The sequence below is a fragment of the Cynocephalus volans genome, chromosome 12 (assembly GCF_027409185.1).
Source record: "Cynocephalus volans isolate mCynVol1 chromosome 12, mCynVol1.pri, whole genome shotgun sequence".
In the NCBI taxonomy this organism is placed as follows: domain Eukaryota; kingdom Metazoa; phylum Chordata; class Mammalia; order Dermoptera; family Cynocephalidae; genus Cynocephalus; species Cynocephalus volans.
In genome coordinates, this window is record NC_084471.1 from 62,580,376 (window position 1) to 62,607,912 (window position 27,537).

The 27,537-nt window shown below is 44.5% G+C and overlaps 3 protein-coding genes across 5 annotated transcripts; 2 read left to right on the forward strand and 1 right to left on the reverse strand.

Annotated features, from left to right (window-relative positions):
- The first annotated feature begins 94 nt into the window (after window positions 1-94).
- LOC134360639 (DDIT3 upstream open reading frame protein) lies at window positions 95-3,802 on the forward strand. Of its 2 annotated transcripts, none has more exons than XM_063075273.1 (3): window positions 95-183; window positions 2,615-2,659; window positions 3,716-3,802. In XM_063075273.1, the coding sequence occupies exons 1-2, from the start codon at window positions 121-123 to the stop codon at window positions 2,654-2,656; spliced, it is 105 nt and encodes a 34-aa protein (XP_062931343.1). In that variant the 5' UTR covers window positions 95-120; the 3' UTR covers window positions 2,657-2,659; window positions 3,716-3,802. The 2 variants fall into 2 exon arrangements, with proteins under 2 accessions (XP_062931343.1, XP_062931342.1); XM_063075272.1 differs by lacking the exon at window positions 3,716-3,802 and adding an exon at window positions 3,469-3,510.
- On the forward strand, window positions 3,488-4,303 carry DDIT3 (DNA damage inducible transcript 3). Its single transcript, XM_063075271.1, has 2 exons — window positions 3,488-3,625; window positions 3,716-4,303. The coding sequence occupies exons 1-2, from the start codon at window positions 3,488-3,490 to the stop codon at window positions 4,082-4,084; spliced, it is 507 nt and encodes a 168-aa protein (XP_062931341.1). The 3' UTR covers window positions 4,085-4,303.
- Window positions 4,241-21,933, reverse strand: MARS1 (methionyl-tRNA synthetase 1). Of its 2 annotated transcripts, XM_063075269.1 has the most exons (22): window positions 21,772-21,933; window positions 20,688-20,778; window positions 20,448-20,526; window positions 20,236-20,370; window positions 19,824-19,899; window positions 19,409-19,581; window positions 19,122-19,228; window positions 16,281-16,397; window positions 15,930-16,133; window positions 14,940-15,141; window positions 12,714-12,788; window positions 8,393-8,563; window positions 8,163-8,258; window positions 7,904-8,021; window positions 7,296-7,509; window positions 6,294-6,425; window positions 6,090-6,194; window positions 5,815-6,001; window positions 4,900-4,971; window positions 4,732-4,755; window positions 4,551-4,643; window positions 4,241-4,461 (listed from the first exon to the last, which is right to left on the reverse strand). In XM_063075269.1, exons 1-22 carry the CDS (start codon window positions 21,878-21,880, stop codon window positions 4,315-4,317), a joined length of 2,727 nt encoding a protein of 908 aa, XP_062931339.1. In that variant the 5' UTR covers window positions 21,881-21,933; the 3' UTR covers window positions 4,241-4,314. The 2 variants fall into 2 exon arrangements, with proteins under 2 accessions (XP_062931339.1, XP_062931340.1); XM_063075270.1 differs by lacking the exon at window positions 4,732-4,755.
- Between the last annotated feature and the right edge of the window lie 5,604 nt (window positions 21,934-27,537).

The window sequence follows — 27,537 nt, forward strand, 5'->3', positions numbered from 1 at the left end:
TGCCGTTTTCCAATTGGTAGGCTTCTGGATCCCGCCCTGGAGGAGGGCAAGGCCTTGGTAAATGATCACCGCTGAGCGCTCCAGAGGTCAGAGACTTGAGTCTAAGACATAGAGCATACCATGTTGAAGATGAGCGGGTGGCAGCGACAGAGCCAAAATCAAAGCCGGAACCTGAGGAGAGAGGCGAGTACTGACTCTCGTCGACCCTTTACCCTCCCGTCTTTGCGAACATCGGTTGTCCCCTCAAAGTTGGGGTGTCTGCTCTTTCGGATGTAGCCCCACTCCTTCCACAATGAAGTTAGGGACCGTCCGAGGGAGGGATGGGGAAAATTCTTATTCAGCAGTGGTGTCTACAGACCTCTTCCTTCGGACGATAGCGTTACCCCATCCCTGCCCAGAGCATGGGCCCAGCTCTGTGCTGCTGGGCGAAGGGAGCCTGGCAGCCCTCAGGAAATTCATTCTGCCCGTTGCCGACTTCAGGCCATCTTGTTAGGCCTGTCCGTTGGAAGGCGGAGCAGCAGGACACACCCCCGTTCCGGGAAGATTTTGGTGACTGTGGTTCAGGCATTCCCTCTACCCCACCCCCAATCCTGTCTCAGGCGCAATGCCTTAGGGGCCGGCATGGCCATTTCGGTAGCTGAGGCTCCAGGACCCCACTAATGAGAGAACCTTGACGAGACTGACACAAGCCTTTGGGAGAAGGGGTGCTAATGGACAGGGAGTGGAGATGGGTTTTCCCGTTCCCCCAGGTCTCTGGAACTCCCGCACAAGAGAGCAGCCTGGATCTCTTAAGTGTGGGAAGCCATTTGGAGTCTCCCCAGTGTACTGTCGTTCTCCTGGGACTGGCCCCTGCTTCTTTCACCTGTCCTGTTTCCTAACTAATCTCTGTGTAACCATTGCATCAGGCCAGCCCCCTGCTTGGCTCTGCAGCCCTCTGGTCTGGGGCTCCGCTGCTGATGAAAGCAATGTCCCACACACTGGAAGGCAATGGAGGGTTCCCAAGGGAAGACAGCCCTGAAGAGAAACATTCAGGGTGATATTGCATCTCCAGTCCCCAGGGATAGGTAGCTGCTTCTCTGCCTCTGGGCTTAGTCCTCCCTTCCCTATAAGAAAGATTGAGAGGAATTTATCCATTCATTCCTCACAAATACTTAATGAGCACCTAGTATGTGCCAAGCCAGTTTGGGGCCCAGAGTACATCCTGAACAAGAGAGAAAAAAAATCCCTGCTCTCACAAAGCTTACATTTCAGTGGGAGGCATACAGTAAAGAAAATGTAAGTCCCATGGAGAAAACTAAAGCAGAAAAAGGAATGGAGAATGTTCAGGGTGGGGGTTACAGTTTTACTTTGGGTGGTCAGGAATTACTTCACTGAGGTGATATTTAAATGAAAGACCTGAAGGAGGCAAGGCAGTAAGCCATGCAGATATGTGGAAGGAAAAGCTTTTAAGGAGAAGCAGCAGCCAGAGCAGAGACCCTAAAATGAGAGCATGCCTGGTATCTTTAGGGAACAGGCCAGCGGGCTGGACTAGAATCAGCAAGAGGGAGAGTGGTCGATAAAAAATCAGGGGCAGGAAAAGAGCTAAGTGAGCTGATTGTAAAGGGCCTTGTAAGCCATTTTGAGGGTATTAGCCTTTAATATGCATGAAATAGGAAGTTATTGAAGAGTTTTGAGCAGAAGAATGACCTGACTTATGTTTTAAAAGGCTCACTCTGGGCCAGCCCGTGGCTCACTCGGGAGTGTGGTGCTGACAACACCAAGTCAAGGGTTAAGATCCCCTTACCGGTCATCTTTTATATGGGGAAAATAAATAAAAATAAAAGGGTCCCTCTGGCTGCTGTATTGTGAATACACTCGCGGAGGGGTGGCAAGAACAGAAATGAGGAGACCTGCAGTCAGGGGGCTTCTGCAATAATCCAGGGGAGAGATGATGGTAAATTGATCTAGATTGAAAATAGAATGGATGTGAAGTGTTTAGATTCTGTGTATTTTCAAAGAATGCATTAAGAAAATTTGCTAGTGTTTTGAATCAGATTGCGGAGTGAGAGAGGAGAGGAATCAAGGATGATACCAAGGTTTTTGGCTTCAGCAACTAGAGTTGCCATTTACTGAGACAGGGACAACTTTGGAAGGGGAAGATCTTTGGACATGGAGTTTGTCTTTGGACATGGTCTGAGATGTCTACTAGACATCCAAAGGCAGATGGCAAGTAGGCAGTAGACAGCAGAATTAGAGGTCCCAGGAGAGGTCCAGACTGAAAGTGTACATTGAGAAGATGTCAGTGTGGCAGTGGACTTAAGAAAATGCCACTTGATTTGTTTGCTTCCCTGTAGTTTAGTCCTTACTTTGGCACATTTGAGGTCTGCCTTGAATTTAGAGAAAGTTGAGTTAGCCATGACTTTGCGATTATGTAATCAGGAACTACAAATGTCAGCAACTGAAAAAGGAAGTCAGATTCTCTTATGTCCTTGGAAATAGCTGCAGGGACCATTAACCATTCACACTCCACAAGACTGGCAGTAATGAAGGACCAGTAAGAGGCTGAAGATGAAAGTAGAAGAAACTGCCTCTCCCCCTTCCAAAAATAGCTAACATATATCTTTATTCCTCACAGTGTTCCAGAAGGAAGTGTATCTTCATACATCATCACACCTGAAAGGTAAACCTAACCAACGCTTTCCCAAAACCAAGTCCCAAGAGATGCTGCTTAAGGTCCTTTTACTGGGACCCTAAGAAATTATGAAAAAAGCTAGAGAAGGTGGAAGAGGAGTGTTTGAATCTGAGCAAGGTTTTGCTGTCAGGCCACATCTATCCTCGTGGCCTGCCCTTAACAAGGTGACCAAATCAAAGTCAGCCCCACCCAAGACAGTTGGTTTGTCTTGCCAATCTTCAGTTCCCACCAAGACTATTTGCCCAAGATCCCCACACAGGAGAAAGTAGCACAAATGGCCTGGCAGTTGCCCCTACAATCTACCAATGGAGTTCCCAAGAGTGGTAAGGACTTTTACTAGGATCCCACAAGAATGTATATCTGGGCACTTTGCTTCTTCAAGTCCTGTGCAAAAAGCAGAGAGGAAATATTAGTATGAGGGTACTTCAAAAAATTTGTGGAACTCAGATCCCTGTACCAGCCAGCGACCCAAAAAAAAAAAAAAAGTTCAGGTAAAGATAGAATTAAAAGATAATAGGAGTCTTTCTGTGAACTTTTTGAAGTATCCTCATGTAAACTAGAAGTTGTTTAATTTCCATGGGCCAGATAATCTATCATGATGGTTTATCTCTGCCCTGCCGTAGTAGCATGACAGTAGCCATAAACAATATGTAAATAAGTCAGCATGACTGTGTTCCACTAAAACTTTATCTACAAAAACAGGCAGCAGACCAGTGTGCCAACCAATTGTATAGACTTTTTGCTATGTGGAGCTTGTTCCACCCGCTCCCCATTATCCTGACTATGTCCTTTTCCAGACCTGATCCAACTGCAGAGATGGCAGCTGAGTCATTGCCTTTTTCTTTTGGGACACTGTCCAGCTGGGAGCTGGAAGCCTGGTATGAGGATCTGCAAGAGGTCTTGTCCTCAGATGAAAATGGGGGTGCCTATGTCTCACCCCCTAGAAACGAAGAGGTGAGAATGCTAGGCCTAAAGCTGGGAGATGGGTGTTATCTTTCACTTCTCACCTAATATTTACTCTTCCCTTTCCTCATTTTCTTGAAGGAAGAATCAAAAACCTTCACCACTCTTGACCCTGCCTGTCTGGCTTGGCTGACTGAAGAGCCAGGACCAGCAGAGGTTACAAGCACCTCCCAGAGCCCTCACTCACCTGATTCTAGTCAGAGTTCCCTGGCTCAGGAGGAAGAGGAGGAAGACCAAGGAAGAACCAGAAAAAGGAAACAGAGTGGTCAGTCTCCAGCCCGGGCTGGAAAGCAACGCATGAAGGAGAAAGAACAGGAGAATGAAAGAAAAGTGGCACAGCTAGCTGAAGAGAATGAACGGCTCAAGCAGGAAATCGAGCGCCTGACCAGGGAAGTGGAGGCGACTCGCCGAGCTCTGATTGACCGAATGGTTAATCTGCACCAAGCATGAACAATGTGGGACCATCACTCCCCCACTCAGGCCACGACCAACCTTTCCCAGAAGTGGCTACTGTCCACCTTCTCACCAGTGCCAGTGATGTGACCCTCAACCCCACATATTCAGTAGGGGGAAGGCTTGGGGTAGACAAAAGGAAAGGGTCTCAGCTTGTACATAGACATTGTACATTTATTTATTACTGTCCACATCCATTAAAGTGACTTTCTATGAGCCAAGTTCTTTCACTTTTTCTTCTTGCCTTTAGAGGTTTCAAGGGGTTTCCCCTCAGCTAGAGCCAACTGTTTCTTTAGATCCAAGAGTTTAGCTACCTCCGCAGCAACCTGGTTCTTGTCTGCCTTTTGTGCTTTCAGTTCTCGGACAATGTTGCCCTAAGAGAAGGAGGGTGGGGACAATAATAGTGAGACCAAAGGACCTATTCAGCTTTTTTCCAGTCTCCCACAGGACTTAAGCTTCATACCTGTTTGGTCACTTCATCCATCAGCACTTGTATCTGCTGTGACCCAGCTGTTGTAACAGTCTCTACAACTGCTGGTTTGGGAGACGCTTTTGCCTGGAGAAGAACACAGAGTTATCAACAGCTACCATAAATATCCCCCAACCTCCAGTTTTATATAACATCTCAAGGGGAAAGTGATTACCTTTAACTCCAAGGACTCTTCTAGCTAAGACAGGAAAGAAAAACTATAAGTGAGGAAGCAGCAGCAGGGCCAAGAGATGGAAAGAGTGATGAGTGAGTACTACTTAGGGAAACTACGGAGGAGACACTATGGCTGTTGCAGGGTGAGAGCACAGTCTAGCTTTCTCACCTGGCCTCCTCCAAAGCGCTGCCTCAAACTTTCAATCAGGTCATTTTCCAATTTTTGGAACAAGGGACTGACCTGTGAAAAAAAATTTCAGAATCATTCACTGACAAGGTATAAACTCTACCAGACTATATAAGAGCCTCTCCAACCCCAATTTCTTTTTTTTTTTTTTTTTTAAAGATGACCGGTAAGGGGATTTTAACCCTTGACTTGGTGTTGTCAGCACCACACTCAGCCAGTGAGCAAACCGGCCATCCATATATGGGATCCGAACCCGGGGCCTTGGTGTTATCAGCACCGCACTCTCCCGAGTGAGCAACGGGCCGGCCCTCCAACCCCAATTTCTGACATTTGGGAATCCTAATGTCTTCTAATGTTTTAGAAGAAATGTGAGCATAACACTGAGCAAATACCAGCTGTTTTCAGGAAAGAATTCAGAAAAAGCACTAGCATTTGGTATAAAAGCTCAAAGTATGGATACGGTCAGATTATTTAAGCTATTTAATGATGTTAGGCTGATCCAGAAGTTTAGGGATGTATGAGTATTTTCTCATCTCATATGAAAGGAAATGGCCACTCTGTATTCTTCCTGCCCACTGCCTGCTAGCATTATGGAGACAAGGTGATTGTGGTGGTTCTTTCAAACATCTATACCAGTTCATTTTATGTGCCAGGTACTGGGTTCTGACATGAGGAATAATGAGGATATACAGATAATAATTGGACTTGTGAACCAATTCCAACAACTTCATATCAGAAACAAGCCTAAGTGCAGAGGGGGGAGGAGTGGCAAAAAGGTTTAGATAAAAGCTGTAAGAGTCCCATGCCCAAAGCAAAGTCAGAGAGAGAGATTAGAAAAGAGTTACTGAAAATATGAGTTTTAAGAGAGGGTGGCTCTGCCAACTCTCAAATACCTACTGTGCCAATCTGGTGTCCTGCTGGTAAGGTACACAGGAAGTTTGTGGGCAGGATATTGCAGGCTGGAAGTGGGAGCTGTAGTTGGGCCTGAATGGTGGCGCTAACCGTAGGCATGTAAGGCTGCAGCATGACGGACAGCAAGGCAGCTATATTCACTGCCAAACCTGTCACTGTGCCTGCCCGCTGCCTGGGGAAGAAGAAATACCAGTCAAGACCTCCAGGACACAGCCTAGCAGCCACTTTATTCCTGTAGCCAATCCTACTCCCTTACCTACCTGTCAGCCTCACTGCCTTTAATCCGCTTCCAGGGCTCATTCACCTGAATGTATTGGTTGCCATGTCGAGATATGGTGAGGATACTGCGTAAGGCATCCCGGATCCTGGGAAGGGAGGAGACAGGCCAAGATGTAAGATACTACAGGGACCAGTATGGGGCTCTCTGTATGCCAGGAGATGAGACACAGGTGTAGGCTACTTACCGAACCTTCTCGAGCAGCTGGTGATAGTGCTGGAGCTCCAGGGTGACATGAGCTAGCAGGCGCTGATCATCAGGGGTAAGCACCATCTCAGGCACATAGCCCCCAAAAAACTTAGACACAAACATCCCAGCTCTTGATGGGGGTAGGGAAAGAGAGGAGGTGAAAAAGGAGTTATTGCCTAGTCTCCTTATAGAAATCTGATTTCACAACTCTACATTCTTTCAGGATTCTTGCCCAGAACTGACACTTCCTGGCTTCCTCAGACAAGAAGGCAAAGATTAACACATTAATTCTTCATTCTGTCTCTCCCCTAAGAATATGACTCTGCACATAATGTTTTATTTTTAAGAAGTCAATACTCAGAATGATCAAGATGAAATATAATTATGTGTTAATTGCTAAAACAAATACTCTAGTAAGGACTATCTGTTAAATGTGGTTAATGACCAAACCTGAAAGGGTGGATAAGCAGGACTGAGCTAAAGGCCCAGGGCTCAGAGAGTGAACATAAGCCATGGAGGCTATTTCTTTAGATCCTAAAGCCATGGAGGATATTTCTTTGGTTGCAGAATGGCTGAGATAGGGACTATTAATATAGAATGAGAGCCTAAAGTAACAAAAACTCTGAAGAGTACAACAGAAGCCTCATACCCCTACACCAAGGTAACCCCTTTCTTCAGCCAAACTTTTCAGTGGTCTGCAAGTGAACTTTTTTGCTAGGACAGAATACATCATCAATTCTACAAAGAACATTAATAACAAAACAATATGTAAAAATTCACTTTGCTAAATCATCTCCACAGCTAACTGTTCCCTTAAGCACACATAGCCTACCATGTACTAGGAGCAGATCTCAATTGATAAAAATCAACTTTCCACAGTCCTTCCCATCCCGCCCAGCCTCCTACCCATTTCCTAGTTCTCTCCACATTCCTATCTCCTGAGGGAGAACTGGCCCCACACCAGCTCATCTGCTGACTGTGACCCCTCACCAAATCCCACCTGTTGATGAAGTTGCCCAGGTTGTTAAGCAGCTCAGAATTATTCTTGAGAAGCATATCTGTCCAGGAGAAGGCACTGTCCTGACCCTCAGGCCGAATGTACAGCAGATAGAAGCGCCAGATGTCAGCAGGGATCCCTGTGTCCTGGGCCATGTCCCCAAACACTCCCACACCCCGACTCTTAGAGAATTTCCCGTCCTCATAATTCAGGTATTCTGGACAGAAAAGGAGAATGAAAACCATGTACTCAAATCACAACCTTCCCCTCTGACCCACTAACTTCTTTCCTCACCCTCAACCTCAACTATGGGTGTTCAGCAACATTTCTCCTTGAGTAGCTACCCCACACAGAACTTGGGGCTCCCTTCATATCCATTCTGGCCTTTTCTTCTCTTTGCTTATACCAGCTACAAAGTTTTAGCTTTGGACTTTTGCTTTCTTCAGGTTCTTGTTTCCTTTCTCTGGGTTGAATTCTCATGTTTTAATTATTTCCTATTTCATCTCAACTCCTAACTCAAGACCTAGTATTTCTCCAGGATCTTCTTCCAAGTACTGCCTCAGCCCTCATTCCCTTGGAACACCCCATCTGCAGTCTTCCAGGGTACCTACCAGTAGCAATGATGTGGCTGACCAAGGTATAGTTGTCTTCAGCTCCTAGGGCTGAACAAGGAAAAACCAAGCCATGGAAGGGAACATTGTCTTTGGCCATGAACTGATATAGCTCTACCTAGTGGAATACAGTTGAGAGATTTCCTGAGATCTTCAAAGGCCCAAGAAAGACCAGATATCCAATTCTAACCACAACCCCACCCTTCCCACCCCAACACACACACACTACCCATAGACAGGATAACCAAGAACTGCTCACTTGCTCTGGGTTCTTCCACCATCTCTCCCACTGGTCTGTGTAGTTGGCTGTTATGGACAGGTAGCCAATAGTGGCATCAAACCAGACATAAAATACCTGGAAGATCAGGAATAGGGAAACATGGTAGGGACCAACGCAAAGTCTCAGATCGAAACAAGACATAATCAACACCTATTCTGCTAGCCCAAGGTCTCAACCCCAAGGCTAAATAATTTGAGATATGAAATTACCTTGTCCTCAAAACCTTCTAAGGGTACAGGGGTTCCCCATTTGAGATCTCGGGTAATGCAGCGTGGCTTGAGGCCATCCCGAAGCCAAGAACGAATGATAAACCGGGCATTGGGGGTCCAGTCACTTCCAGACAATGTCTTCCCCAACCACTCCTCCAGTCTCTTTTCCAGCTGAAATGGCAGAGAGAAAGAGGGTTGACTTAGGACAGTCTCATACATGGTTAACATAAGGATAAATACATATAACCTTTTTAGAGTACAGTTTGGCAATATTTAAAAGACTCATGACTTTGACACAGCAATTCCACTTCTAGGAATTTATTCAACAGAAATATTCACACAAGGGCCAGCTCGTGGCTCACCTGGGAGAGTGTGGTGCTGATAACACCAAGGCCATGGGTTTGGATCCCATATAGGCATGGCCGGTTCGCTCACTTCAGAGAGTGTGGTGCTGACAACACCAAGTCAAGGGTTAAGATCCCCTTACCAGTCAAAAAAAAAAAAAAAAAAAGAAAAGAAATATTCACACAAGAGTGTAGAGATGTGTACATAAAAAAACATACTGTTCATGGGACTGGCCAGCTAGTTAAATTGGTTGGAGCACAGCCTTATAACCCCAAGGTCATGAGTTTGGATCCCCATACTGACCACCCGTCAAAAAAAAGAAAGAAACGTACTGTTCATGACAGCAAAAAATTGAAACTACAGATTCTCCTCAACTGACGATGGGGTTATGCATCCCCATCGTCAGTTGAGGGCAGTTGAGCATACTGAATATACGTCTCTTTCAAACCATCATAAAGTTGAACCACCATAAAGTGGAAAAATCCTGAGTTGAACCATTGTTAAGTCAGGGACCATCTGTAACTCCCATGGTTCCGACAAGTTTAAAGAAATACGATGTATCAATACAATGAAATATTTACAAGGCTATTAAAAATAAGGCAGACCTATATGAATTGATGTGAAAGATCTCCAAGATACATGATAATTAAATAAAGCAAACAGCAAAATAATATATAATTCTATTATAAAAACAAAAATAATATACAGATTAATATAAATCCAGAAAAAAACTTTGAAGGAAAATATTACTGCTTATTCTCAGGTGGGATTATGTGGAACTTCCACTTTTTACCATACATTTCTACCTGAAATTTTAAAAACAAGCTTATATCACTTTTATAAGCAGAAAAACAAAGATAAATCTTTTTGAAGGAATGGTTTATGGGAGTCATCCACATAAATACCATACGCTGTTAATAAAAGAATGGGACAAGCTTCTGAAGCCTGACAATACATTCTGTTGGTGGAGCTATGGGGAAACAGGCACTCACACACTGCTGGTGGGAATGCAAAACAACACTCTGAGGAAAATTTAGCAAAAAACTACATATGCATTTACCCTTGACGCAGTAAGTGATCACATTTAAGGAATTTGTCCTGAAGATATACTTCCAACAATGCAAAATACATATTATATGTAATTGCAAAATACTGCAAGCCACCTAAATGTTAAACATAGGAAACATTTAACATTGGTTAAATAAACTGTAGTACCCATACAGAATGGAGTACTATGTAGCTGTAAAAAATAAACAGGGGGCTGGCTGGTTAGCTCAATTGGTTAGAGCATGATGCAGATAACACCAAGGTCCTGGGTTCTATCCCTGTACTGGCCAGCTGCCAAACAAAATAGACAAATAAGCAAACAAACAAATGAGAATGATCTCTATGAACTAATATGGAGTGATTTCCAGAACATACTGTTAAGTAAAAAAAGCAAAATGTAAAAGAGAATATACAGTATATTAACTTATTTCAGTAATATAACCACACTGATGGGGGGAAAAACTAATCCAAGTAAATTTTGAACACATTATTTGACTATATACTCTCAGTCCAGGGGAGGGATCAGGACTGCCAACCAATCCTAACTCTTCTTAGTAGGTTTGGTTTTTTGGTAGAGGTATGTGTGAAGCAATTCTTAAATTGTTGTAGGATTGAGCAAATGAGTAAATGTAAATGTGCTGATGCTTGCTGGGAGCCAGGGTACCTACTGTGGAGGAAGGAAGATAAGCAACCTACCACCTAGATTTTGTTCTCTAATACTGTATCCTACTAAAAGGAACCAGGGCTTTGTGGAGACGTGGTTGATTCCTGGTGAAACAGGATGAACCTAGAGTATCTTGTTATATTAACAAGAAATTAACAGAAATTAAGGAAGTGCTTTAAAAATGGTGGAAGATCTCAAAAGCAGAAAAGCCATCTTGAAGAGGCTCCCATTGGCCAAATAAGGGACAATTTGAGCGTGAAAATAACTTAGGACAGGAATGAATTGTAAACCATTGAAAAAATAGGAATCCATGAGTCTATGCTGCTAATATATAATTAAATAAATGAATGAGAGAGAAGAGTAAATGTGGAGGGGAGTAGTAGAGTTGGAAAATCAGAATAATAAATATTGGTTCAGGTAAGAATGATCAGTGGATGCTAAACTAAGAGGAAAAGTTTTGTTCATGAAGAACAAAGTTATTTGCATGGTCTTAAAGTGTATTGCCATAGACTGCTTATAAGTTGCAAAGCAGAAAACATTAATTATACAGTGGAGAAACTGAATAACACCTTGGCTAAACAAAATTAACATCACCAATGAGGCGACAGATAGCTACCATGTACCTCTGGAGAGGACACAATATCGTTTATGCAGTATTCCAACTAAAGGTGCATAACCTAAATCAAATCATGAGGGAAGACCCAATAAATCCAAAATGAGAAATATTCTATTTTAAAAAGGAGGTCAGGGCCTGCCTTCTTAAAAATGTTAATGTCATAAAAGACAAAAGCTGACAAACTACCTCAGATCAAAGGAAACTAAACACATGTAAAAACTAAATGGAATATAAGATTTTGAGCTAGATCTTGTACTAAAGGAAAAATAATGCTTTAAAAATATTATTGAGATAATAATTGACAAAACTGAAATATGGATGATAGATCAGACAAATATATCAATGTTAAGTTTCCTGAAGTTGTTTACTGTGGTGATAAAGTCTGGATGTGTTGTCCCCACCAAAACTCATGTGGAAATCTGATCCCCAATGTGGCAGTGCTGGAAGCTGTTTGAGTCATGGGAGCAGACCCCTCATGAATGGATTAATGCTCTCTCTGGTGGGTGGGGGTCCTGAGTGAGATCTCGCTCTATTAGTTCCCATGAGAGCTGGTTGTTTAAAAGACCCTGGCACCTCCCCTCTCTCTCTCTTGCTTCTTCTCACCATGTGATCTACATGTACCCACCGGCTGCCTGCCACTTTCCACCAGGAGTAAAGGCAGCCTGAGGCCCGTGCCAGTTGCAGTTGTCTCAGAATCGTAAGCCAAATAAACCTCTGTTCTTCATAAATTACCCAGTCTCAGGTATTTCCGCTGTAGCAACACAAACGGAGTAATATATGTGGTTATGCAAGAAAGTGTCTTAATTCTTAGAAAATACACACTGAAGTATTTAGGAATATATATATATATATATATAGAGAGAGAGAGAGAGAGAGAGAGAGAGAGAGAGTGTGTGTGTGTGTGTGTGTGTGTGTGTGTGTGTGTGTGTGTGTGTGTGTGTGTGTGTAGGAGAGGGAGGAGGGAGGACGACAAAGAGAAAGGAAGGGAGAATATGCTAAAGCAAATGGAACAAAATATTAACTGAATCTGGGTAATGGGTACCTGAGTTCTTCTGGGTAAAGAATATGGGGTTCTTTGTTCTACCAGGTTTATTCCTGCAACTTTTTTGTGAGCTTGAAATTATTTCCAAATAAAAAATTTAAAAAGAAAAGAAAAAAAAAGGAGAAAGATCACTAATGTGGAAAATTGGTCAAGGCACATTACAAAGTAAAAGAAAGCAGGTTGCAGAAGAGCATGATCTAATCTGTATTAAGAAAAACAAAGAGACAGAGCTGGCTAGTTAGTTCAGTTGGTCAGAGCACAGCCTTGTAACACTAAAGTCATGGGTTTGTATCCCTGTAGTAACTAGCCACAAAGAAAAAAAAAGAAAAACAAAAAGACATAAAAATACTTTTATATGCATCCAACATTTCTGAATAGACTCAAAAGAAAATGAGCAGTAGTAAACACCTCTGGCAAGTGGGCTTGTGACTTGATGAGCTTGGGACTTTCACATTGTGCCCTTTAATCAGTTTCATCTCTTTACTATAACCTCTACAGTTTTTAACAGAAATTATAAACATTTAAGAGAATCTGTTATCAGTATTTGTGGCTAAGGCAGAGGGAGCAGAAGCAGCCTCCTAAAGACAAGAGAGAAAGACCTACTTACCTTAGGCAGGTCCAGGAACAGGTGCTGAGAAGATTTTACCACAGGGCATGACTGGCACACTTTACACCGAGGCTTCTGTGAAGGGAGATTCCAAAGAATGGGTGACCCGGGGTGGGACAATCAGAATCAGGACTGCAGGCCAGGGGCAGCTGCCCTGGCAAGGGGAGGGGCACAGAGGGATGAGCTCCTAAATGTGCCATCTAGCTTAGTTAGCTTCACGTTCACACCCAATCAACTCATCAACTACTTGGCCTTCTCTGAACTTGGAGACTCAAGTCTGCACAGCATAACAACATTTGTTCCTCAGAGTTTCATATCTCTGTGCTATCACTCCAGAGTAGGAAAAAACATTCGCTGCGCACAAGCTAGGTACAGAGCACTGCACTGTACTTAGCTGTGTGAGAGGAGGAAGGAGCAACGAATGAGAAGACACAGTCCTTCTCCTTGAGGAAGTTACAATCAATTTAGGGAGAGATGGCATGAATAAGAAACAGGAACAGACTTTTATAAAGCAAAATGTCAAGAATACTCATCTGAGGCCGGCCCGTGGCTCACTCGGTAGAGTGCGGTGCTGATAACACCAAGGCCACGGGTTCGGATCCTATATAGGGATGGCCGGTTTGCTCACTGGCTGAGCGTGGTGCTGACAACACCAAGCCAAGGGTTGAGATCCCCTTACCGGTCATCTTTTTAAAAAAAAAAAAAAAAGAATACTCATCTGTGTGGTACAAATTGACTATATAAACACCTAAGGGTGATGGCTAACGGAGTAAACAGGTGGGGTTAATCAATGAAAGTTTCCAAGTGAGTTTTGATCTGGGTTTTTGAAGGTGAGAAAATATAACTTTCTCAGGACCTCTCTCTCAACTCCACATTCCTATATCCAACTGCCTACCTAACATCTCCACTTGGATGTCTAACAGGCATCTCCAGCTTAACAAACCCAAACAGTATCACTAAATTCTACCTGAAAGCCCATTCTTCTCTTGATCTTGCCCATGGTCATAGATGGTACTACCACCTACCCAAGCTACTCAAGCCAAAAACTTTCAAGTCATCTCTTTCTTGACTACTGCAAATTCCAGTCTATCCTACTCTATAGTCTACCTCCAAAATATATCTTAAATCCTTCTTTTTTTTTTTTTTTTTCCCCATTTCTACTGCTACTAATCTAGTCCAAACTACCATCATTCCATTTCTGGATTCTAGCTTCCAAATCCTTCTCCCAACTTGCTCTCTTGCTTCCTTCCCATCCGTTTTCCAGAGTAGCTTGCCATTCAATTAGAACAAAATCTAAACTCCCACAATGGCTTACTAGGTCCTGGTGATGTGGCTCCTGCCTACATTTCTGATCTCATCTCAACCTACCGTTCTTCTCATTCACTATGCTACAACTACACTAGGCTTTTCAATTCTGCCTTTTCAGGGCTGACCAGTTAGCTCAGTTCGTTAGAGCGCAGCCTTATGACCCCATGATCACAGGTTCGGATCCCCATACTGGCCAGCTGCAAAGAAAAAAAAATATATAACAATTCTGCCTTTTCAGTTCTTTGATGCCTCAGGGCCTTTGCATTTCCTAGTCCTTCTGCTCGGAACACTCTTAACCCCATCGTCTGGCTTGCTCCTTCTCATTCTTCAGTTAAACTCTCAATTGAAAGGCCTTCTCTGATCAACCCTCCCATACCACTTAACTTGAATCTTCCCCCAGAAATCACTATCACATCTTCCTGGAAGTTTATTATATCATTATATTATTTCATAGTTAAGTGTTGGTATCCTCACCACATTAGATAAAAGTGTCTTGTTCACTGCTATATCTTCAACGCCCCCTGACTATAACTGGCCTATTATAAAGATTGAAAAAAATGTTTGTCAAATAAATTAATGAATAGATAAACAAATAAATAAACATGAACAAGAAGTCAAGAAGGTATTTACAGAAGAGAAAAGGATCTAAACAAATGTAGATTAGGTAGTCTGAAGCAGGAGCAAAGGTCAGGAAGAATAAACTCAACTTTTATTTCCTAGCACAGTGCTAAACACATAGTAGATGCTTAATACATACTTTTCAAATGAACTGAACAATGAGTTTTTAAGATGGGGCAGAAAGGGCCACTGGTAAAAGGTCTTGTATGCTAAAATTAAAATCCTGAATGGGATGAGACTGGGAGTCCCTTAAGAATAAGAATTGTCTCCTCCCAGGCTCACATGAGATCCTCCTCTCACCTTGAGCTCAATGGCATTGATGAGCTTGCCACACTTGTCACACTGGTCACCCCGGGCCTCCTCATAGCCACAAAAGGGACACACGCCCTCCACAAAGCGGTCAGCCAGAAAGCGGGCACAGCGCTCACACCGCAGTTGCTCCACAGTATCTTGCAGCACAAAACCTCGTGCCAGCAACCGCTGGAAGATGTCCTGGGTGATTCTGGTGAGGTAAGCAAGGGGTAGGGAAAGGACAGTCAGAGACAGTGGTACACATCTCCCAACTGTCACCTCAACCAGGGACCCAAGCTCATTCAGTCTAAGACCAAAGAAATCAGGCAGAGGCCTCTCAATGCAAAAGCCATCTATTCATCTTTATAGGGTTTTACTGGATGAACCCCGACCCCTCACACATACTCCCCAACTGCCCACACAATCTCCTCCCTCAACACTTTAGAATTTACTTTTGCTGAATACACGTTTGTTTTATATCCTTCGTTAACAAAAATCTCCAAAAGGATAGGACTTTGTCCTTTAATGTGTCCTAAAAATTAAAATTAAATCAGTCCAAGTGCTAAACTACACAGCACTATCATCTGGCAGCTTGTCTATAAGGCAGAGTTTTTTAAAGCTGAAGATTAGGCAGAGGAAGAATGAGTATACTAATTGTTATAAATGCACATAGGAGTGGGAGTGAAATCTTAAGACTTTGTGGCAGCCCGGGAGGAAGGGAGGCACTAGAAGGAAGGCAGATGTTTCCCATGAGCCTAAGTCCTGTCTCTTCTCTCCCTTGGCTGCTCTATCAGGCCTTGATCAGGCTTCTCCACTGCACTGACTCCCCTCAATAATGCCCAGGAAACTGCCTGGAATAAATTTCAGGGCAATATTCAGATCTTAAGTTTGGGAGGAGTGCCTAGAGAGCCACTCTGGTTCCTTCTGTCTCTAAGATATTTTCAGTGCCTCTAGCCCCAGCCTTCAACCCCCATTTCTGCCTTATTAGAGGAAACCTACTTGGTCTGCTGTGGAGTGGTGGTGCGACCAAAAAAATCAAACGAGATGTTAAACCAGCGGTAAATGTCAGCATGTATGACATGGTACTTGTCGCAGATCTCCTGGGGGGTTAGACCCTCCTCCATAGCTTTAGTCTCTGTTGCTGTACCATATTCATCTGTCCCACACAAGTAGAGGATGTTCCACTGGCGGAGGCGAGCAAACCTGGAGGGGAATATGTGATCATGGGGGCACCCTGCCTCAGTCACTCTGTCGTCCCCAGGATCCCTCCAGCACCCATCCTTAAGGGATCCTATTCCCTTGGGGCCCACCCCTCCTTCAGAAGGTCTTTCCCCCAGCAGCTGGCTCTACCTAGCAAAGACATCAGCACTGAGCACACAACCAATGATGTTTCCAAGGTGGGGGACGTTGTTGACATAAGGGAGGGCACTGGTGATGAGAATATTCCTTTCCCCTGCCACAGGCAACCTGGTAAGGAAGGAAGAAGAGAACAGTCCATGGGGGAGATGCGAGGGCCAAGAGGGACCAAACATGCACAAAGGGCTAGCCAGTCAGCTCAACTGGTTGGAGTTGGAGTGTGATACGTATAAAACCAAGATCCAGGGTTTAATCCCCGTACTGGCCAGCCACCAGAAGAAAAAAAAAAGTACATAGAACAGCCAGACACAGATTTGTTCTGTCAGCAGTTCATATACATTGGAAATCTTTCCTCACATGAACCCACAGGACCATAAGCTCCGCAAGTATCATAAGATCCCCTACAGTTGTGAGTACAGGTCCCTGCCTGCAATGAGCAAGCCTCACCTACTGTTATTAAAGAGCCTCATTACAATACTGATTTCTGTCCCTTTTACTAATTGTGACTGCTCCTTTCCATTAGTTCATTTTTAAGCTCAAACTTCCCAGGTACTGATAAAACTCTCCCTAGGCTCTGTCCAATTCATTATCACTCTCACTACTCCCAAGAACACTTTTCCAGCACTGACCTCTCCCCTTCATCCCAGGTGCTATGTTAATATTACCTCTAGTCACTACCTAAAATCCTTACAGCTTGTCACCCCACATACAAGTCTTACCAAGTCCTTTTATACCCCTTGACTCTTCTCTCCCTAACCTACGCCTGTCCTGTCCTCATGAGTTTCCTAACTAAACCAGCAGGCAGCAGCTACTGCCTTCATAGCCACCCTCTCCTCTCCAGTTTCCCAGGATCATTCCTAGTCATGCCACTCACAGGCTAACACATAAGTGGAGGAGGAGACTATTGGCATTTAAAACCTATAGACAAACTTAGCTGTCTGAAGTCACTCAAGTCAGTATTCTTTTTCACATGTCATCACCCTTGCCAGCTCAGCTCCATACATGTTGTATCAACCCCCTCTTAGCACTGACACCTCACTAAGGCTCCTGTCATCTTTCCAACCATTCTCATCCTATAACCACCGGCTACCTGATTCCCTCACATTAACCTCTCCCGTTCTTCCCAGAGGCTGCTATATACCACAGTCAGATGGTCCATCTACTTTCTGGAACATTTTACAGCTTATTTCCTCATAAAAGATCTCACTAATTTCTCCTGCATTCATTGGCCTTTCTTCCCATAACTAAATACCATAATTTTCCTTGAAATCCAGTTTAGAAATCAGCTCCTTCAGGAAAACCTTCCTTTGCTGACAACTGGCCTCCCACACAGTCTCTCCTGTGTCCCAAGCCCCTAACCACTTCATACCACATTCTGTAGTTTTCCTTTCGTGTCACCCTGTCATTTCTCTCTCATTATGAGTGTGCTTACTACTGTGGTGGATACATAGGTGAGTATGCCCTGCATACTGCCCTCAAGAAAGTTACATTCTATTATACGAGAGTACTTCCAAAAGTTCATGGAAAAATCTAATTAAAGATGTTTAGTCTCCTAAATTAGTCTCCTCTAACATTCTCTGTCATAACATCCTGTTCTTTTCCTTCACTGGACTTATCAAAATTTATAATTATAAATTTGTGTGACAGTTTTAAAAATACCTGTTTATCCTGCTAGACTCACTCAAAGTTCCAAGACAGCAGAGGTCCTGTCTGTTTTGTTCCCCTCTGTATACCTAGCTCCTAGCATACAGGACCTGACAAGGAGTGAATACTCAAATCTTTGTTGAATGACATGTTCAGAACTATAAATAATTTCATTTTGATGGAAAAAATCTGTGTATATGTGAATATTATCTTAGTGTAGCAGGAGAGTGACAAAATACAATGCTGAGCATGCAGGCAGAAGCAGGATCATGAAGGGTCTTGTGGAGTACACACAGATCCTCTGCAGAATTCTGAAAAGGATGGTGAGATGATAATATGTGCAGTGTGGAGTACAGGGTGGCAGGGAAGAAAGAGAGGTGTTAGAAGTGGTAGCAGTGAGAATAGAGAAGAGGAGGGATGCATTCTACTTGGGTGTTAGAATCAATGACTTGGTAATAGAATAAATGATACTGGAGCTGGCTGGTTAGCTCAGCTGGTTAGAAAGAGGTGTTATAATACCAAGATCAAGGGTTCAAATCCCTGTACCGGCCAGCCACCAGAAAAAAAAAAAAAAAGAAAGAATAAATGATACAGCAGGGGGAAAAGGAAGAGTTTAGATGACACCAAGATTTCTGGCTTGGATTTCTTGGTGGAAGGTGGGGGTGTTCAACTAAGGCAGGTGAATTAAAGAGAAAGACAAAAATGGCAGCTGGTAGGGAAGATAACAGGTTTGGTTTTGAACATGTTTAACTTGAGATGCCCGTGGAGGTGTACGAATCTAGGAGGTAGTCTGACAAATATGTCTGGAGCTCAGACTAGAGATCTGGACTGGAAAAACAGACTTAGCTGCTATCAGTGGGTAAAAAGTAGCTGAAAACATGGATGAATATGGGACAGATGGAGAACATCCAAAATGATAAGAATTTTTAAAAAACAAGAAGAGGCGTGAGAACAAAAAGGAGAGAATGAAATTAAAGTGAGGTCAGCAAAGGGGACCTGGCAGGCACATACTGACTCTATCAACAATTTTCACTTACATGGGCTGGCTGGTTAGCTCAGTTGATTAGAGCACAGTGTTATAACACCAAGGCCAAGAGTTTGGATCCCTGTACTTGCCAGCCATGAGAGAAAAAAAAAACAAAAACAATTTTCACTTACAAAACCAAGCCCCACACATTTGTGCCTACTCACACTGGATTCTGCTGAGGCCGAAGTGGGGGCAAGCTTCCCAGGCCCTTCTCCCAAGCAGTTACAGCCATGGCAATCTCCTCCTCAGATAGGGTAGCCAGGTCCTCCTCCTATGAAGAGTGGATAGAATCCCTTACCAGGTGAGGGAGTCCCACAGGGTAAAGAAACTATCTCCTTGCTCTCCAACAACTGAAAAGGTTAGAGTCTAGTCCAGGCCCAAAATCCATCTCCTAGCCACCTCCCACCTCAGGCCCCAAGGCTCTTTTAGGATACTCTGCACTTTTCCAAACCTCAGGCTCATTGCTGACAGCCCTTTCTTCAGGGGTGCTAGGCTGGGGCTGTTTTTGGAGGTAAGGCCGAAGAGCCAGGACACCGTGCTGTTTCAGCACAGTCTCTGCAGCTCGCTGACATGGCTCCTGGGTACTCAGTGTCTGGAACCAGCTGCACAGTGCACCCAGCTCCTCTGTGGGCATAGTAGAAAAGAGGGAATTAGCAAGCATAAGAACCTGGATTGGGCAGGCAGGAGTGGACCACCTCCCATTCTTTCTGAGGTTTTTCCAGTTGCTTTCCCCAGTTCCCTCAGCCATCTTCTGCTAGAGTTGCCCTGTCAAGCTCCACCTTAAAGTGAGTCCTCAATATTCTACTGTCCATTCTGTAACCTCTACACCAAGCTCCTGGGGTTGGGGCTGGGTGTACAGTTCTTACCAGGGAGATAGGCTGAGTCTTGAAGTAATGGGTATAGAGCTCCCCACAAAACAATATCAGCTAGAGATTCTGTCTCCTTTGTTGGGGAAAAAAGAGAAAGGCACACAGATGACACAGTTTCTTTCCAGTGGTAATAATAATATCTAATGCTTACTGAGCACTTACTACGTATCAAGGATTGTGTTAAGCACTTTATCTCACTTATTCCTCGAAATAACTTAGTGAGGTAGGTACGACTATTATTCCCATTTCACAGATGAAAAAAATGGAGGATTAGAGAGTTTAAGTGATTTATCAAGATTACACTGCTAGTAAGTGACGGTGTTGGGATTTGAACATTCTGAATACAGTCTTCCCTCTTAATCCTTACTCCATAAGCCTTCCCTAATCCCCATCTCAACACCCAACTCACTCCGGCCAGGAAAGGACAGTTCTGACGACTCAAGCTGTGGTCAATGTGAATTAGGGCTCTCCGGACTGGACCAAGAACATCTTCCCCCTTCTTGCCTTGAACCACTAAATAGTACAAGGCAGCAGACAAAGCAGGCTAAAATGGAAGGGACAGGGTGAGGATGACCATGCAGAGCAGGAGCCTTCCTGCCATCCCTAATGCCTTAGTCCCACCTGCAGCTCTGTTGCTTCCCATTCCAGCCACTGGTTGGTAAGGTCATCTTGTTCCCAGCCAGATAACAGAAAGAAGTATCTGCCCAGGGAGAGACCAACAGAAGGTGGAATTAGAGGGGCCCATTTGTCTAGCCCAGTTCTCACGCCTCAGTGAATCAGTGGTTGCAAATAAGGCCACACAAAGGACAGTAAAGACTACTTTGATTCAGCTATGTCCCCATACCAAGGACCAATACTGACCGGCAGATTGCACTAGTGGAGAAGAGGTAGTTGCCATTATCCAGTTGCAAGACAGGGACCTTAGGCCAGGTCAGGAATGGGACCACGCACTCTGATGCAGGAAAGGAAAATGGGTGAAAAACAGGGAAACAAAAGAAATGCTTTGTCAACTTAGGACAACCTCACATTGTTCAGAGAAAAGGGGAAGAAAGATGGGCACTCTCAACCTAGAAGTTTCAGGATAGGATCACTGAAAGGGGGTGGGTCTAGAATGAGCTGGAGAGGCCAGCAAGTGTTCAGCTGAGACTGACAGCTGGAAACAACAGATGGGGATTGCAGAGAGGAGGTGGTGATATCAGGATAGTGCTGCAGCCTAGAAGTGGAACAATTAAAAGTAACTAGATTATCTTGAGAGTGATCTGAGGTCTCAGTGGGAAAACAAAATTAAGAGAACTGAGAGGAATGACAACCGGTTATGAATGACCTAAACAGTCGGCTGGGAATGAGAAGAGGTAAACATAATGGAGGGGGGGAGGGGAAGGGGAAGGGAAAGAGGGGGGGAGGGGGGAGGGGGAGGGAGGGGAGGGGAGGAGGGGGAGGGGGGAGAGGGAGAGGGAGGGAGGGAGGGAGGGAGGGAGGGAGGGGGGGGGGGGAGAGAGAGAGAGAGAGAGAGAGAGAGAGAGAGAGAGAGAGAGAGAGAGAGAGAGAGAGAGAGAGAGAGAGAGAGAGAGAGAGAGAGTGAGTGAGTTAGTTTAAAAGGGGAAGGCGGAATTTCCTAAGAATGACAAGGGGTGCCTGGGGGTTTTCATGCGAGTGACTAGAGTTGAGAGGGTTGCCTGATAGGTGTGGGTTGGAAAGGGCAGAGCGGTTTACTAGGGTGAGGCGGGACCCGGGAAGACAAAAGAAAGGAGGCTAAAAATGAGGGAAGGGTATATTGACTGCTCAAAGATGTGACTGCGGAAAAAGAGGGGACGGGGTGACCAAGGAAAATGGGGAAACAGGTCGATGGGGGCCGAAGGTTGGCGAAGACAACTGTGGGGTGAGTGTCGGGCGTGTTTCTGTCCCACCCCCTTCATGCACCGCCCACCAGCACCAGCCCGAGTACCTTCGGGGCCTACAGTGCTGATGAGCAGCTCTGCTCTGCCCCGGGCCCTCCCGGCCGCGGCCAGCACAGGTAGGGTCCCCGGAGCGCCCTCGCTCACGAACAGTCTCATTTCGCTGTAAATCCCACGCTGATGCAACAGGAACCGGCCTACCCCCTATGGATTGAGTGGCCGCCGCGAGGCACGCCGGGAAATGGAGTTCTCTATTAGGCCACTGCTCGCATACAGCTCCCGGAAATAGACTATTTCTCCCACCATGCAACACTAGGAAACAGGAAAAGACTACCATCGAGATGGAGAGGCCTTCGATGCGATGCTAGAGCGGCACTTTTTTTGATAAGGAGGGGCAGAGACGTTTACGTTTGGGCGCAGGCGAACTTTTTATCCTCTAATACAGAGGGAGAGCGGTGACTGAAACTGCTGCCTCTTCTCGTTGCTGAGGACGAAGTGGCGATATCGTGACAGCGGCTACTCGCAATGGCCGATTCTCAATTCAAGTTCTTTTTTTTTTTTTTTTTAAGATGACTGGTAAGGGGATCTTAACCCTTGACTTGGTGTTGTCAGCACCACGCTCTCCCAAATGAACTAACCTGCCATCCCTATATAGGATCCGAACCCGTGGCCTTGGTGTTATCAGCACCACCCTCTCCCAAGTGAGCCACAGGCCGGCCCTCTCAATTCAAGTTCTTAAGGCTCAATTTTAGAGTTGGGAGTTACGATGAGCTTACTTTAGTAACAAACGAAATTAGTGCAGATGTCCTATCAACAAAAAAGGATGTGGCTAATTAGAATATTGATTTAACACCAACCTGCAGCTCATGTACAGCTAGACAGTGTCATCAAAGGGGGAGAAGAGTATCTGTAGAGAAAAAGTCAAATTGAGGGGAAGTAAGAAGGCTGTTTGGCAATAAGTATATATTATGAAAGGAAGCACATGTCAGTAATTGAGAAAGGAACCCTTCCTATTCATCTTTGTATACCTTTAAGAATAATTAATACAGGTTGGCTGGTTGGCGCCCTTAGTCAGAATGTGGTGTGGATAACACCAAGGTCAAGGGTTCAATCCTTGTACCGGCCAGCCTCAAAAAAAAAAAGAAAAAGAAGAAGAAAGAAAGAAAGAAAAGAAAAGAATTAATACCTAATAGGACTTATAAGATAGGCGTGGTTCTAAGCACTTTACATGTATTAATTCATTTAATTATCCAAAAAACTCAACAGGAGTTCTGGGCCTTTTGAAGCTAGGCCACAAGAAATTTTGCAGCTTCTACTCAGGCTTTTTGGCACACTCTGGTGGCCCTGAGCTACCATGTAAGAAGTCCTACTACCCTGATACTGCCATGCTGGAGAGGCCTCAAGTAGGCATTCTGGCTGACAGCTCCAGCTGATCCTAGCATTCCAGTCATTCCCATCAGGGTGCCAGACATGTGAGTGAAGCCTTCCAGACCAGCCCATCTGCCTACTGAATACCACCAAGTGATCCTTGGTGGGTCAATGCCACATGGGACAGAAGAATCACCCTGCTGAGCCCTACCCAAGTTTCTGCCCTATAAATTTGTAAGCTATAATAAAATGGTGGTTGTTACACAAAAATCTATGAGGTAGGTTCTCTCATTCCCATTCTTCTAACGAGGGAACTGAGGCACAGAGAGGTTACTTTGTGCCAGAAACTCTGTAAGGCATTGAAAATACAATGATCAACAAATAGATATGGTCTTCTACCTTGGCAGCACTTACAGACTTCCTGGAAATCAGAAAATCAAATAATCTTTAAAGTGTGATGAAAGTTATGATGGGGGACGTAAAGCTTGCCATGGAGGCTGCTAGTTAAGGCCCCTCTGAGAGGTTAAGAGAGGGTTTCTTGTGCAAGTGACCTTTCAGCGGAGATCTGCATGATGAGAAAGAGGGAGTAAGACTGGAGGGAGTGGAGATGGGAAGTGTTTCAGGCAGAGGAAACAACATATGCAGAGGATCAAAGATCTCAATGCACTTTAGGAATGTGAGGAATTAGTGTATGAGTTTATGGTGGGGAGTGTGAAAAGGCAGGCTAGAGGGGGGAAATCTCCGTACATCACATCATAAAGTTTGGACTTTATTTATTTATTTATTTATTTTTATTTTTTTTAAGATGACCGGTAAAGGGATCTTAACCCTTGACTTGGTGTTGTCAGCACCACGCTCACCCAGTGAGCAACCGGCCATCCGTATATGGGATCCGAACCCGTGGCCTTGGTGTTATTAGCACCACACTCTCCCGAGTGAGCCACGGGCCGACCCAAGTTTGGACTTTATTTTGAGGACAATGAGAAGCCTTCGAAAAGTTGAAGTCAAGGGCCGGCCCGTGGCCTTGACTGGTCATCTAAAATACCCTTACTGGTCATCTATTTTAAAAAAGATAAGAAAAGAAAAGAAAGGTCACTCTGGCTTCTGTGCCAGGAATGCACAGGAGAGCAGAACTATATGCAAGGAGAATAGTTAGAAGGTTATATCATCTGGACTAAAAAGGTGGTAGTTGTAGGGATAAAAAGAAGTAGGTATATTGGAAAAGCACAAATTGCAGTGTTCTTCAGCTGATTAGCGACCTTAATTAAAAAAAAAAAAAAGAAATTGCAGTATTTGGTAACCAATTGAATATGGGTAGTGAGGAAATGAGGAATTAAGGTTGGCTGCCAGGTTTCTGGCATGGGCAATCAGGCACACTCTATGTGCTCCAACAAATGATAGTACTTCCTCTATCATGGTGATTATTATCACTCTGTATTTTAAATGTTAAGAGAGGGCAGGGACCACATTTACCATCTTAATTGACAATGCCTAGTACACAGTTCCTGCCTGACATATATGGTAGTAAGCATTCAATAAATAATTTTTTTTTTTTTTAAAAAGATGACCGGTAAGGGGATCTTAACCCTTGACTTGGTGTTGTCAGCACCACGCTCAGCCAGTGAGCAACCGGCAATCCCTATATGGGATCCGAACCCGTGGCCTTGGTGTTATCAGCACCACACTCTCCCGAGTGAGCCACAGGCCGGCCCCAATAATTTTTTTTTTTTTAAGATGACTGGTAAGGGGATCTTAACCCTTGACTTGGTGTTGTCAGCACCATGCTCAGCCAGTGAGCGAACCAGCCATCCCTATATAGGATCCGAACCCGCAGCCTTGGCGTTATCAGCACCGCACTCTCCCGAGTGAGCCACGGGCCGGCCCTTCAATAAATACTTATTGAATTTATCGACACAGCACTCTAAACAACTGAGCTAACTGGCAAACCTTTTTTTTTTTTTTTTTTTTTTTTTGGTGGCTGGCTGGTGTGGAACTTATTGAATTTAAATTTAACTGAATAGTGATACTGGAAGAGAAATGGATTCATGGGGAAAACTGACAAGATCAGCTTAGTACATACCAACTTTGTGGTACCTGTGAAATACCCAAGGGGAGTTTTTCAGTAGACAGTGGGTGAGACTGGAGCCAGAGAAAGATCTAGACTGGAGATATGGTACTTAGTAGCATATGAAAGTTATTTGAGCTGGGGAGAGAACAAGACCACCCAAGGATAGTGTGTAGAGTGCAAAGGGCACAGGATCACAGATAGACTTCTATGATTTAAGGAATAGACAGAGGAAGGTCCTTCTTTATGCCACAGAAAAGGAGCTGCTAGAAAGGTAAGAGGGCCACCAGCTGAATGTTTGTAGAAAGAAAGAAAGGTCAATGGTGTTGCATACAGCTGAGATGTCAAGCCACATAAGAACTACAAAGTGTGCATGCAAGGTCAGGGATGACCCTAGTGAGGAGTGACCTTGGAAAGGCTGGGGATTGAGGGGAGAAGAAATGAAGACCCCTATGTATAGGCAACTCTTTCAAGAAGTTTGACTGTTAAGAAGGAAGAGAGAGAGACACCAGGTAGTAACTGGAGAGCCCAGTATGGAGAGGTTTGTCTGAAGATGGGAGAGACTTCTTAGATACATTTGAAAATGAATGGGAATGGGGCCGGCCCCTGGCTCACTCAGGAGAGTGTGGTGCTGACAACACCAAGGCCACGAGTTCGGATCCCATATAGGGATGGCCGGTTAGCTCACTTGGGAGAGCGTGGTGCTGACAACACCAAGTCAAGGGTTAAGATCCCCTTACCGGTCATCTTTTAAAAGAAAAAAAAGAAAATGAATTGGAAGGAGTCAGTAAGAGAGAGCTTTGAAGAAGGCAGAAGAGGATGGGATTTACTTAACAAACACCGGTGAATGAATGAATGGATGAAGTTAGTCACCATATTGGAAGTGGGAAGGAAGAGCTGAGGGGTAGGGTTCTCCATGTGTTAAAAGTGGAGCAAACTGAGGAAGAAGGTCACTAAGGAAGAAGGTCACTGAGGCAGAACCCAGTACTGTCCACCCAGCCCTCAGATCACATATCAGGGGAGGAGAGCTGGCTCTCTCATGTCACCAGTGAGGAGGGACACTCACATCCCACCTCTACAGATGCAAACAGAAAGCCTCACTTTTGGGCCGGCCCGTGGCTCACTTGGAACACCAAGGCCGTGTGTTCGGATCCCTATATAGGGATGGCCGGTTGCTCACTTGGGAGAGCGTGGTGCTGATAACACCAAGTCAAGGGTTAAGATCCTCTTACTGGTCATCTTTTGGGAAAAAAAAGAAAGAAAGAAAGAAAGCCTCACATTATACAGTGGAAAAACTGAAAGAAGGGAAAAGCGCGTTGGTCAGGTAAGGAGGAAGGTTTTAAAGTGCTGGCAATCCCTGGGGTCAGTTCCCACCTTCCACCAGTGAGAAGCTGACATCAGTCCCCTCATCATCTGTCATACTATCATGTACTACTTTTCCATATCCCTGATTCAATTGTAATTAAAAATTTTACATTAGTTAAGATCTGCCTCTCCTTAAGAAGCTCCAAGAGGGTTCATTCCCTTCTCTTATCTCCAGTGCCTAATACTGCTTCTTGTACATAGGAGGTGCTCAATCCTTGTTAAGAGTGTGAATGAATGAAGCCACACACTAATGTAGGGTCCCATCTCAAGAGACTTATGTAAGGATTATACCAAAGCTTCTCAGCTCCCAAAATATGTCTTGGATTGGGAGAATGACGATATGTCCACTCTGGACCTCTCTGTGTTTCTCCCAGCCCCTTTGTGTTTCTCTGATTTGGTCTTACTATTTTTCTGGCTCTCTGTTTCTCTGTCTCTATCTCTCTGAGACTGCACAGGAAACACGCAGCTTTAGGTCTGAGGTGATTGGTAACGGAAACATTGATGCTTGTGCAAATTTTATAAAGGGTCACAAACTTCTTTTTCTTTGTCATTACCTCCTGTCTCTTTCCCTGTGTTTCTGACTCAGACCTGATTCTTTCTCCTTATTTCCTTCCTGTGTCCAGCTCAAGATTCCCACCACCACCAAGGAACAACTCCTCCTGCCCCTGGATCTTCTGATGGGCCCCACAAGGTATTTGGCAGAAAATTACCAAGCTAGGTCATCTCCTCTGATTTCCTGCCTTTCTGGCCATGCAGCCCTGCTGACCACATCCTCTCTCATCTTACTTATGTACTTCCTCACCAGACACAACACCCAGGAGTTCTCAGCCCCCAAAACCTGTAACTGATCCCCCCCCAGGCCCTCTGCTTTACCCTCTCCTCTCACCTGATGGCTCCTGTCCTTACCTCCCCCCAATACTGATCTTAGAGCCATGTCTCTCTGCCTGAAGGCAGCCAGTCCCATTTCCTTTTGGATCTCCAATGCTCCCTTTTCCCACAGGTGACAGTACTTACTACA